Raw genomic sequence first — 13,667 nt, 5'->3', positions numbered from 1 at the left:
CCCGCGGCCTCTCCTCGGCACGAGAAGAGGTTGCTGCCGGTGCAGCTGTGCTGCAACGTCATGTATGTGCAGTGTCAGTGTGACGGTTTTGTTGATAGATTTCGACAACAGGCATTTTTGTTGACCTGACGGGTTGCGCTCTCCCCCTTGTCGGTGCATTTCCTCCACTGTAATGCGCCGTGCTTTAGAGCGCCCGTGCCCGGACCTCACCGCTTTCCGGGGCCAAGGATTATGTGCTTGCTGTGACTTCTCTCCACGCCGGGTAGGGACGTGGTCCCCTGCTCCCAGCACTGTTGACTGTCCTTAGTGCTATGTCGCGTCGCCAGGGCGTGGATCGGCCTACGTAAAGGGTGTCAGGGGCCTGCGGCGATGTCGGCAACCCACCCGACCCGTCTTGAAACACGGACCAAGGAGTCTAATGCATACGCGAGTCAGAGGGTCTCTGAAACCCCGTTGCGCAATAAAAGTGAGGGGCGGCGCGCGTGGCACGCACCTCGCAGGTCCGCAGGTCCGCAGGTCAGTCCCTTCGCCCCGTATGCTCGTGATGGAGCCGTGTGGCGGAGCGGACTCTATGAGTGTGTCGGTCTGTGACACTCCCCCCCCCCCTCCCCTCCGGTCCGCCCGTGACGTGGACTATACGGCACTCATTGAAGGACTTCCTGGAAAATCACGGTCCGCCACTGGTGTCTCTGTTGTTGTTTTGTGTCTCTTTGAAGTTGTTTTATGTTTCTTTGTGTTCATTTTCTGTCTCTGTAGTTGTTTGTGTCTCTTTGAAGGATTTCAATGTTTCTTAATGTTAATTTTGTGTCTCTGCTGTTTTATGTTTATTTGAGTTCATTTTGTGATTCTTTGAAGTAGTTTTATTTTTGTTTGTGTTCATTTTATGTCTCTTTCTAGATGTTTTAAATCTATTTGTGGTCTTTTTGTGCTCATTTTGTGTCTGTTTACACTTGTTTTGTATCTATTTGTTGTTTTTTTGACTCTGTGGTTTTGTCATTTTGTGCATGCTGACAGTTGTTTTAGCTCTTTGTAGTTGTTTGGTGGTCATTTTGTGTCTCTATTTTGTTGTTTTGCTCATTTTTTGCTTTCTGTCTTTTTGTTTGAAGTTGTTTTACATTTCCTTGTGGTCATTTTGAGTCTCTGCAGGTGAAAGCCAAGAGGGCATTGGCACTTTGGGCCCCGGGCCTGTGCTTGGTAGGCCCGTTACAGTAATCCATCTATGTTAGTAGTCTTGCATTTCCCATTACAGGCCTCAGGATTCATGGTGTGTTTGAGGACACATCACAGACTCTGTGAATAAATAGGCACTGAGTTGCAGCCAGGAGAGTTTAATGTCACCACTCTGCTACAGACAGCAGGCACATACATCAAAATATATACCACAGTGAAGCTTACACAGTTACAGGCATATTTAAGAAGAAGTTAAGGTGTCAGGTTTTTATATATTACTTTTCAAGCATGCTGAATGGCAAGTTTTTCCTTTGAAGGTGTGACAAAATCCTGCATGTAGAAGAAATGACCATCTGACAGCAAACCCCAATATCACAGACTTTTATTTTTTACTTGAACAAGGAACTTCTTTTTACATTGCTCCATGGGCCATAGAAGCAAACCTGGCTCTCCTCAAGTTTTGTGAACCAGTCCAAGAAGAAATATTAGTGTAATGTTTCCAAATAAAATATTTAATTAATGTTGAAAGCAACAAAAAAAAAATTATGGAGATATAATGCTGCTAAAGATTCAAAGTCAAACTTTTGGCAGGTAACCAAACTCACACACACACACACACACACACACACACACACACACACACACACACACCAAACACACACACCTCTAACAGTCCACGCCGTCCCTCATCACTGCTCCTTGCCTTCTGGCTGCCCGGGCCTCTTCTTAAAACACATCCTGACAATGAAGTACAGCCGTTTGGGTTACAGTAACAACAAGGTCCAAGTCCCTTTGAGCTGTTTGATGTCTGCCATAGCATGGAGGATGGATTAAGACTGCAGACCCCGGGAGGAAGGCCATAAAATATCCATGTGAAAAGCCAAAAACATGTGAGGCAGCGCTCTCAAACGAACCGCCGACGGCACAGAAATCAAACACTGATGACAGGGGGATCTTTGACTTAGTTCAAACACTAACTCCTGACATCTCTGAAGTGTAGCAGCAATACGTTATTCACTCTGCATGCAACTCTGTGTAAATACACTCTAAAATATGTCTTTCTTCTCTTATGTTCTTCTAGGTGATCGATATTTTTACATAAATGGTGTGAACACTCAGGTTGAGTTCAAGTCCCATCAGTGGCTTGGAGCTACCGTGCGTTCCCATGGCAACAGCATCCTGGTAAGAGTGGGTCGGGGTTGGTTGTTCTGTTTGGATACTGTGTGATGAAGTTGTTTGTTTAATGAATCATCTTTTATTGTTAGTCCAGTAGCAGGGATTCTTTTAGCAGCTTTAGGACTTTTTGTGCGAGGTTGCTTGATGTCCAGGTTCCCGAACCTTTCTAACATTGACTCCCTCTGCGCTTCGAAAACACAGAACAAAAGTAAACTCACACAACAATCTTGACAACTACTTCACCATAAGCTTCGGTATTCAAAAATCTATCTGCATACGAATGCAGAATCTGTAGGCATCGGATCGAGAAGTACGTATCTGAAGCGTTCTGGTTTCCATCTGTCGTCCAAGTAGAGTTGAGCAATCACATTTGAGTAAGCTTTCATTGCATGCTGAGTAAAAGTTTGTGTGAAGAGCAAAAGAGGTGGTACGCATTGGCAAAAATACAATCTCAGAACCCACTAGCTATCGTTTGACAATCTTACCGTGGGGAATTGGCCAATTGTGAAACAATCTGGTGGTTGCCTTCATCTCTCACCTCAGGCGTTGTGTGTTCGCATTTTTGATTAACAGAATGACCTTAAAGAAAAAAATAAAGTAATAATAAACTCTGTATTGAACATATTTTTGAAAAATATTAAAGTGTCATAATCAAACAGATGTGCTAGTCCCCTTTTCTGCATGATATCTGTCATATTTGCTTTAGCAAGCCTCCCAGTTGGAAATCATTAAAGGAAAGCCAACTAGTAATAACTGCTGTAACTAAATGGCCCATGCTAGCGCCATGCTTGATTCTCGCGGGTCAATTCGCTAATCCGATTGTAAACAATTACCGGCACAAGAGGAAATCTTAGCCGGGATAGCCGTTATCTGGATATTTGCTGGTTTTGCCAAAACCACAGAAATATTGGCCATTGCCGCCAAGGGCGAGCTAACTCGCCGTCAAACGGATAGCCAATGGGTTTCGATATTGGAGGACGCTGAATGCTAACAGTAACGCTAACATAGCTAGATGCTAGCGAGGCAGAAACCTTAAAGGGGCCAAGGCACAATGTAGAAGACATTGAGATAAAGGAGCAGTATTGTTATTGTACGGTAGACTACTTGGTGCTAGTACCATAATCTTGTCTTGGATGCTGACATAGTTTGAGGGGTTATTGCAAGTATTTTCAAACAATATGCTTCACTTTTACAAAAAGGGTTTTGTCATTGAGCCGTGTCGTTGTGCTCGCCAGGCTTGTGCTCCCAGGTATTACTGGAGGACCGAACATGACATACCCTTCTCCGACGTCACAGGAACCTGCTACCTCTCTGTAGATGGTCTCAAAACGTTTGTGGAGTACGCGCCCTGCCGGACAGGTGAGCAGCTGCCGCTGGTGTTTAAGTGATGGATGCTCGATTCATTTCACCAGCTAGCTGATAACTTTGTGGGATTCTCAGACCTTTGTTTCCTGAAAATAGCTCCCTAGAACGGTAGCACAAAATAGAAACATGCTTGGCTTGTGTTCAGAAAACAATGAGAAGTTAGTTACTGTAGGTCAATCCTTTGATTTAACATAAAAGTTATAGTTCAGAATTAGTCTTGCTTAGTTAAAAACAATATTGTTTTCTTCTATTTTTACAGTTGGTAAATACAAATCTCTCTGCATTGAATATTTAGAATAAAAGCTTCCTGCTTATCTTCTGAAGGGTGCTGTGAACTCATTAAATGTTACCAGATGAACTTTAAGCCACAAATGTACTGGAAATGGAACTTTATCTTGTTTGGTGCTTTCATCTGTTATTATTTTAATAAGTGTCTGGAATTCAGTTTTGGGTCAATCTTCAATTAAAATGTTGCAAACAATTGCACAGGATAATTATGCCCTCAACAGAACAGAATGTTATTTTAGTTTTCATGAAACAGAAATCCCATGGTTGGTGCTGTTCATTGCAGAAAGACATGGACCTGTTGGACAGGGCTATTGCCAGGGGGGATTTAGTGCAGACTTCACCAAGGTAAGAGAAATATTTGATGGTTTCAACATAATCACATACTTGTCGTTTCTCTGTTTTGGTTGATGTAAGCAGTGCGGATTTCACTCAGTACAGTCCATCAGATTTGCAGAGTTTGTTTGTTGAAACTCACGGTGACACGCAGACTCCTCAGCTTTGGCAACTATTGTGTGTTACAGGACGGCAGGGTTGTGCTTGGAGGACCGGGCAGCTTTTTCTGGCAAGGTGAGCTCGCAAGAATGTGGACCGGCATGGATCTTTAAATAGACAGCTTCCAATAGATTCTACCTCTGAACGCCTGATAGAATCAATCCGTCATCTTTGTACGTGGACAAACTTCAACGGACCAACTCAGGAGCCGGAGTTAAAAAAGTCACATGTCTTATTTCAACCTCTGACCTTTGACCTTTTTTTATTGCGTCCATCCCGTAGGCCAGCTGATCTCAGCCACCACAGAGGAGATTGTGAAGGCCTACTACCCCTCCTACTTTCTGCTGTCCGTCGCCGGGCAGATTCAGACACGACAGGTGCAGGGGAGCTATGATGACAGTTACCTGGGTGAGGAACTACCCTTGAGTCAATTAGGTTAATTAAAAGTAGATGTAGTATTAATGCTATGTACCAAACTTAAACTTAGATTCTTTCTACTGACCAGCATGGGGCGACTCCTTTGGTTTAAAAAAGAAGTCTGGTTGTATAGAAGTCTATGAGAAAATAACTCTACTCCTCACTTGATCTATTACCTCAGTAAACATTGTAAACATAAGTGTATGCTCTCAACCTCTAGTTTGAAGTCTTCTTCAAGACAGCATAATGTTCAAAATCTAAAATCAATAAATAAGTGCGCGCCATAATTGCATACGCGGTTACACAGCCTCACCGACAGGCAGACTTTTCTGCCTCCAAACTAAAAATAAATCGTGCGTGCACAAAGCCGCCGTTGATCTCACCTCAACCCTGGCTTACAGTGCGGGATGTAAATGTTTTTTCGTCACACTAAAATATATCACGTCATTTACTTATTTACCTCGTCCACTGTGTGTGTGCTTCTGAAAGGAAATCAAAATGCTAAGCTATGCTAAGCTATTCTAAACTATGCAAAGCTATGCTAAGCTATGCTACATCAGGTAAACGTTGCCACTTTGCCTGTTACGTTACGTTAATTACGCTACGTTAAGTTAAGTCACGTCATGCTCTTAGTTCTCTTTGGATCTACACATGTGAACACACACTAATCACACACAAATCTAAATACAGATCACCGCTCACTGATGATCACCTGTCAGCTGTTCTTTGCATCTCAGACTTCAGTGCACTTGTTCAAGCCCAACACAGGCTGGACTTTTCTCACTGAGTAAGAAAAACTGAACTGAACTAGAAAACATTATAAGGACTTATTGCTTTTGTATAAAGTTAATAGATTGCTAGTCTTAAACATTTTGTGAAGGTTTAAGGTATGTTAAAAAATTTGACATTTTTGACATATTTTCATAGCCTTATTGTAACATGTATTCTTACCATTAGAAGCTCAAAACAATATAATTTACAGTGTTTTATGTAATAAAAGGAGTATTGATTAGAATTAAGTTCAGCCTATTGGTTCAGCCATCCACAACGGTGTCAATTCCTCATGTGGCCCTTTGGGAAACAGAATTGCCCACCCCTGCTATCGAGCTTGTGAATGACAAGTTGCTTCCACTAACAGAGTCGTATGCAACTTCACTACGCCACTCTTTCACAGTCCAAATAGGGTCTCTTCCATTCCCTGGTTGCAAAAAAACAAAAAAAAACAAAAGAACAAGATAAGCGATGGCCAACATGCCAAACTCAAGGCTTCAAAACAACAAACCTCATGATTCAAGGATTTCTTTTCATGACCTTCTGTCTGAACAAATTGGTCGAGAGCAACATATCTTACTAGCCTTAACATTTTATATAGATATTGATAGTTCCCAGAAGTTAATATCTGAGGTGCAAGTGACCCCCTAACCGTTGTTCTCGCCCTATCATGAACATTTTGACCATTTTCTCCAAGGGAACAATACAAGTAGTCATTGGTATTTAATTCAAGTTGGCACAATTTAGAACATCCTGAATATACTGGCATGAAGTGACATCATCAGGTCCACATCAAAAATAAAAGGCCAATCTTCCTCAAATTCTCTCATCATATTCATGAAACCCAGAGAAAGAATTCTTTCCAGTTTGGAAACTTTATGACTTCCACTAAACACCACCCTCACATTGAATTGTCAACTGTGTACACAGACTACTGAAAAAAAAAACAATTAGGCAATGAAATGTCTGGCGACCTTTCCTCTTTTTTTTCCACTATCAGGCCAAAATAGTCAACACGAACACGAGACTGAAGACATGACTCAAGACTCTGTGTGTCACAATCTAATTGGCAGATTGCCATCATATAGACAGCACATTCATGCACAAGCAGGACATATAAATATGTATTATTATGGCAACTTGATGACCCTTTCTGGATGACCCCTAAGGACATATGTTTCTCTTTTTGTAACAAAATCAACTTGAAGTTCTTTCAAATGCTCATACTGCGGGGCCTGAGGTTTAAGGGCCACACTAAAGGAAAGTGTCTGAGAAATATCTGTACATGCTGGTATTATTACTTCTAATAATTATTATTATCAGGTAAATTCTCAGCTGTTTTCTCTTACTCACTCTCTTCATCGCCCCTGCAGGTTACTCCGTGGCTGGCGGCGAGTTCAGTGGGGATGACGATGAAGGTGAGGGTCATATTTACAGTACAGAGAGCCAAAATGCATGGCTGAGTACAGGGTTTGCTGACCATCAACACAGGCTCCGTCTAATGTTTAACCGCTCAGGTTTTCAGGAAGTGGGAACATTTAGAAGCCCAAAGATAAAAATGAAATAAGATATTGTTTTTGTTGGTTGGTTTCTAGTCATCGGTGTTGAAATGAGTCCTCCCAACCTTTTCCCTCTTGCTTTCCCTGATGCAGATTTCGTCACAGGAGTTCCAAAAGGACTCATGCTGTATGGAGTAGTAAGGAAACAATTTCACAGTGCAAATAGTTGATTAAACATAAAAGCATTGACGTGCAGGATGCTCAGATAACGACTTTTTCCCATCTCCATATAGGTGTCAATACTAAATGGAAGGGATCTGAAGTTTCTGCTGAACTTAACAGGGGAGCAGGTATGTGCACATCTTGATGGTTTATTTTTGGTAATAGCCTAGCTATCCTTATTTCCCTTCATGTGGGTACATATTTATAGTGGCATGTGTAAAGGAGGGCTGGAGGTGAAGGAATTTGCCCCATGGAAAGGAGGTCTATATCAGGGTCAGAGGTCTAGCTTACAGTATGCACAGCTCATGGTTTCTAAAAGCTGCAAATCAAACCCAGAAAACAGCAGACCGGCACAGCGTTCATGTTGTCACTGTTTTGATTCAGCATGTGCTTTTCAAATGAGAACTACTGAGGAGTGGCAGCTTTTGTCAAAACACCAGCTGAGTATTTAGTCATATTTAGACAAGACTCAATTGGTCTGAGTTTCTTAAATTAAGTGGCTATCTTTCAAAGTTGGACGTCTTCGCAGCTGGTGTGATCCAATCGCAAGATGGTCTCTGTAGTTTAAGTATGAAGTTCCGTCTTTGTTCCTTCATAGACAGTAGTCATTGTTTCCATCTGAAACAGAATTTCTCAAAAGTTTGCAAAACCAATGGCAAACTAGAGACCATCTTGTGATCACACCAAATTGGGCCAGGGCATTAAGTGGGGTGGCCAATGGCCCGTTACCCACTTCCTCCTCCTATACTTTCGGCCCACGGCCAGACAAAAATATTAACACTTGGCAAAGCACTCAAAACTTCTGCTACAGTGGTTGTCTCCCATTTTGCTATGATGACCCTCCTCCCTCTACCAAACGTCCCTGGTCCCGATGTGCCGTCGCGGCTATATAGTCTCATGTTAATGTGCGGTTAGCATTTAAACCTGTGGGAAGCTTTGGAAAACCACGTAGAAGACATGATGGAAATATGTACTTCTTGGTTTCATGTATTCATTTGAGGAAGTGAATTGTCGCCTCCTTTTCAAGTCTGATACAACCTGATGGCTCGCATATCTGCGCTCAGTGTGTTTTGTTTAGCAATTTGCTTAAAATTTCCAAAATGAGCAATTTAGTAGTAACTATATATTATTATTTTTTTGCACAGATAGAACTTTATTTTCATTGTTCTAAGTGATAGCATTTTTTTTTTTTTTGGGCTGATGGGGCAATCTGGTTTAATTGAAAGTTATTGCATTTTTTTATTCTGTTATTCATAAAAGCACAGATAGAGTCACAAAATTATGCTATTTACAGAAAAAGCAATGCTTTTGGTGTTTGTGTCATTGTCGGTGTCGTCGAGGCCCCCCCCCCCCCACTTCTTCAATGTACATATGAGCATTTGAAAAGATGGTTTTGAGACAAACTTTACAAAATGTGAACCTAACCTTTAAGTTGGGACATGCCAACTACAATATGGGGAAACTGATTTATTAGTTAGTTTCTTGTGTAATCTACCAAGGCTTCATTGTGTAGGAGGTATTGCAAGATGTAAGAGCATGTGACCATGCACACACAGGAAAGCGTATGTGTGTGTGTGTGTCTTCAGTATAGGAGGTCATCAGCGACTGCTCAGAGGTGTCAGTCTCAGGGCGCAGGGCGCTGAGTAAACTGATAAGTCACAGTGAGAGTGATCTGAGGTAAACTCCTGGCTGATGGACTCTCTGCTCTCTGTGGGAGAATGCTGGTTCCCTCTTGGACCGTGTAGTCTGAGTCAGCTGCGAAAACACACCAGAGGGGATTTGTGCAAGAGGCCTGTTTGTTTATTGAACGAAACCTCAAATTTTGTCATTTGTCAAGACCAGTCACTATTTCTCCCTGGCCATGTTTCATTTGCAACCCATGTTGTGTCCGATGTGCAGACTTTATACTTCGGTTGCTCGACATGACGATTTATATGAGAGAATAGAAATGTGTCAGGGCTCAAGGATTTTGCCATACTGGGGCTATCAGAACATTATGGGAGAAGTAGCAAGTCAATGAGCCGGACTCCTCTGGTTCTGTTGGATCTCTGGCTCTTTAGCTGATCATGTTAATGTTAGATATGTGACTGGTTAGCTTTCAGATGCTAACTTTGGCAGCCTTTTCTGCTTAACACTCTTAGTTCGGTCTGCTGTTCAGCAGGAAAGGTATTATTTTAGTTTATTTTTGTCTGCCTTTGTCTGCTAAACTCTATTCCAAAACGGACAAGTTGGCTTACTTGTGGATATGTCGCAGGCCATTGTTAGTATGACAAATAAAGGTCTGTACAGGTTGTCTGCGCAAACAGCTCTCCTACAATCCACATGAACGTTTTTTTATTAGGCTGCCTTAGTAATTGTGACAGGAACATTATATTAAGGTACGTACATAACAAAATTAGTACGCCATGTACGTAACTTCTAACTTCTAAACACAATCTTTTCCTAAACTTAACCAAATTGTCAGGGCGAACGGAGGAAAGGCCCAGATGCCAAAAACAGTTCAAATAATATTTAATGCACAAAGAAAAAGGGTTCTCAACCCAAAAACAAACTAGATTCAAACCGAAGACAAAACCAGGAACAGAGACGGGACACAGGACCACACAGGTTACACAGATACGAAGTTACACAGGACGAACCGACAAAGAGACAGGAGACAAATGGGGTTTAAATACAAGACGGAGGTAACGAACAACAGATGGACACAATGAGGGCAGCATAGATGCAGGGAATCCACAATCAGGAACCAGGTAGACAGAGAATCACCAGATCAGGAAGTGCAGAGACGCAGGGGACACAAGACTACAAAATAAAACAGGGAACAAAACTCCACATATGACACAAATAGTTCCATTTCACAACATTAAATAGAGCGGTGATTTTGGAAGTTATTGGCAAATGTAGGTTTGAGGACGTGTCATATCTAATCCTGAAGTCCTCCACATTAAGCGACTATCTTTCTTTTTTCTTGACTTGTTGTCACTGCACCCAAGTGGGTGTTTCCGGATCATAACTGTGAAATCTGACCCGCGGGAAACTTTCCTAATCTTGCTGTTTTCATCTCACCTCAGATTAACATTAGTGGTGGTTTAGCTCCACAGGAAGTTGTGATCAAATTTCTAAGTGTGAATGGATCTGGCAAAGCAATGCTCCTACAGGGTATCACAGTGAATTTGAACTTTGTCCTGAGCCTCGGTTTGACTTGTATCGATATGAGCGGTTTTGCATGTGTGATGCAGGAAGACAACAGTCTTGCTTTTCACAAGGGTCTCCAAACTCATACCTGCGTATCGCTAACAATCACTTTGAAGAGAGGGTCACACCAAGAAGTGTTACTTGACCCTAATTTATCATACGTGGTACGAAATTAAACCGGAAAAACTCAAGGCCCGCGAGTGAGTTTTAAAGGAGTTTGAGGCCCCAATCCTCCGGACCCCCTACCCCATAAGCTCGAACACTGAGCTCCATGAAAAGGGTGAAGAGGAGACCCCAGGGGACCGTGGGATTGAGAGATCGAGGAGGGAAGCCTGTGGAGGGGTGGCTGTGGTGGAGGGTACAAAGGAGGAAAAAAAAGGACGCGGAGAGAGAAAATGAAAGAAAAAAGAGGGATCTGTACACCGTGGTGTGATTACAGGCTAACTGGGTCTTGTTTGTAATGCGTTCCAGATGGGGTCCTACTTTGGCTACGCGGTGGCAGCCACCGACGTCAACAACGATGGGTGAGTGGACGGAGTGACGGTGGGACATGTGATGGCAAGAAAACAAGTTGGTGGAGACAGAATAGGTGAAATGACAGAGGAGGTAGAGAAATGTAAAATAAAACATGAGACTAAAAGAGAAGGATGAGGTCACTGAAACAGCGAGTTTGACCTTTTGGAAGTTCCCAACGCTTTAGTTCTGTCATACTCTCACTTTAAGAATGTGTCATGAAAAGATCTAAAAAAGGTTTTTATTCTGTTGGTTGTTCCTCTCCGTCCAAAGTTAATTTTCACTTCCCTAAACATGGCCAAAGCACACAATTGAAACTGATATTTTTAAGGTTTCAGTGTATTTTTTTTTTATAAAGGACTTCTTACTGATTCTAAATGTGGCATATACAGTTCAGCCATTTAAAGTATATTTGATTCAAACATGTTTTGATAGCTGGACTGTATCTGCTTTAAATATAATGCTGTAAAAGATGAAGAATATTAAAACGGAAAACCAAATGTTAATCACTGCTAAATACTTTGACCCTAAAATGAGATACAAATATCCCTCTTTATCTTTTTTTTTCGATACACAACTAGTTCCTCTTCTCCTTGGACTTCATCCCTGTTATGTGTCTCCTTCCTTTGCTTCCTTCTCCAGTTTGGATGACCTGGTCGTGGGAGCTCCGATGTTTATGCGTCGAGGGCTCAATGGGCGTCTGGAGGAGCTGGGTAAGGTGTACGTGTACCTCCAGAGGGGCCCTCTGCTGCTGGAGCCAAGCCAGTCCCACCTCCTGGGTCAACAGGCCTTCAGCCGGTTCGGCACGTCGCTGGCTCCGCTGGGCGACCTCAACCAGGATGGCTTCAACGGTAGGTTTTTATTGTAGTTCATCATATATTTCACATTATATTTATCAAGCTAAAATTCATGTGAACGTCTATGGATTTGGCTTATATATACGGTCGTTCAAGAGGAAGAATTTTCCCAATTGTTTGACATTGTATTGACAAAATGGATAACTGGTTTATCAAGAAGATAGTCAGCGGATTAATTGATCATTCCATAACAAAGTCATGGTTACGCAATGGGAAAATAAGAGTGAAAAACAAAAAGATATTCAATTTATATTCATCAATTTATCAAATATTACCAGGAAAAATCCATTTCTGACTCTTCCAACATCTATGTCAGATGTCCATCTTTTTCTAAAATTTGGAGGCTCTTCGTTTTATTCAATAGGGATTCAGTGAAAGTCTTGGTAAGTGAATCACCATAAAGCAAAGCGAAACACAACAAAATAATCAGTGACTTTGTTTTACTGGACCACAAAACCATTTAAATGTTAGCTGGTCTGCATGCAAGCTTCAGATATAATATATATATATATATATATATATATATATATATATATATAGACACACACACACACACACACACACACACACACACACACACAAAACATGAGATTATTCACACCATGTGTTGTGGCTGTTTACAATCAGACATGGCCGTCGGCTGTCCCTACGGAGGAGAAGAGCAGCATGGACTGGTCCTCATTTATAATGGTTACGCTGGGGGACTGATGGACACGCCCACTCAGACTCTCTCTGGCCAATGGGCTTCCAGCTCTTTCCCAGCCAGCTTTGGCTTCGCCCTGCGAGGCGACAGAGATCTGGACCAAAACGGCTATCCAGGTAGCGTACACCGGGGCGTCTTCCAACACACTACCCTCTTCTTCGATGTCCCCGCTGAACTCTCTTTCCATTCCTGCAGATCTGGTTGTTGGTGCCTTTGGGATTGATAAAGCGGTGCTGTACAGGTGCGTTGAGGCATGCAGGAGCGTGGTGACAGATATAGACACCTTTGCTTTTATTCTTACCCTTTTTGTCGTCCGTTTCTCCAATCAGGGCCCGGCCGATAGTGAGCGCCAGTGCTTCTCTGACGGTGCAGCCAACCATGTTCAACCAGGAAGAGAAGACTTGTGAGCTGGTCACGGAGAATGAAACAGTTACTGTGTCTTGGTACGGATGTAGTCTATTCTCCTTAAAAAACAACAACATTCCCTTCACTTATATGTTATTAGGAAGATCATACACTGTTTGACCCATCATAGAGTCGCTGTCACCATCGCGGAGATGTCTTTTGAGTTGTTTCACAAAAAGCTGAAGAGTTTTGGGAGTGGTTAAAAAGCTTTCTGAAAATAACAGAACATGGAAAGTCTTGCAGATCCGCTTCCAGTCCGCTTTCAGCTTTCTAAACTTTACCTCACGAGAATGTCAAGTGACCTCATGTTTGCCAGTTTCCTTTCCAAGCTGCTTTTAACTGCAGTATTCTTAGACCCAGAAGAGAGAAAAAAAAGAAGGGAAAATTCACCCTTTCAATCGCAATGAAGCTCTTTCCACAAGATCACTTAACCGTCGTTTTAAACCTGGAACATTTTTACATTTTTAGATCGTCGTAAGAGGCGGACGCCAAACCCGGCTGGCCTTTTAGTTTTTTTAATAATCTGATACAAGTAAGCCTTGTTTTCATGTTCATGGGTGGAAGAAGATGAGCGGGGTGGAGGAGAGGAAGTGG

General features: G+C 42.2%; 1 protein-coding gene across 1 annotated transcript in view; it reads left to right on the top strand.

Moving 5' to 3' along the window:
- LOC137796162 (integrin alpha-5-like) overlaps positions 1-13,667 on the top strand; it is a 42,558-nt gene that overhangs the window by 8,266 nt on the left and 20,625 nt on the right. Inside the window, exons 3-15 of the mRNA XM_068593893.1 lie at positions 2,252-2,352; positions 3,582-3,705; positions 4,283-4,344; positions 4,521-4,566; positions 4,774-4,899; positions 7,053-7,097; positions 7,332-7,375; positions 7,472-7,528; positions 11,067-11,119; positions 11,751-11,959; positions 12,593-12,784; positions 12,864-12,909; positions 12,998-13,111. Coding sequence (XP_068449994.1) covers positions 2,252-2,352; positions 3,582-3,705; positions 4,283-4,344; positions 4,521-4,566; positions 4,774-4,899; positions 7,053-7,097; positions 7,332-7,375; positions 7,472-7,528; positions 11,067-11,119; positions 11,751-11,959; positions 12,593-12,784; positions 12,864-12,909; positions 12,998-13,111 — 1,219 coding nt within the window. The remainder of the gene's footprint in view (positions 1-2,251; positions 2,353-3,581; positions 3,706-4,282; positions 4,345-4,520; positions 4,567-4,773; positions 4,900-7,052; positions 7,098-7,331; positions 7,376-7,471; positions 7,529-11,066; positions 11,120-11,750; positions 11,960-12,592; positions 12,785-12,863; positions 12,910-12,997; positions 13,112-13,667) is intronic.

The sequence above is a fragment of the Clinocottus analis genome, unplaced genomic scaffold (genome assembly GCF_023055335.1).
Source record: "Clinocottus analis isolate CAN_PGR_092001 unplaced genomic scaffold, fCliAna1.0.p SCAF_3, whole genome shotgun sequence".
Taxonomy (NCBI): Eukaryota; Metazoa; Chordata; class Actinopteri; order Perciformes; family Cottidae; genus Clinocottus; species Clinocottus analis.
Note: the sequence above shows the minus strand (reverse complement) of the source record. Positions and strands in the feature narration are given on the sequence as shown.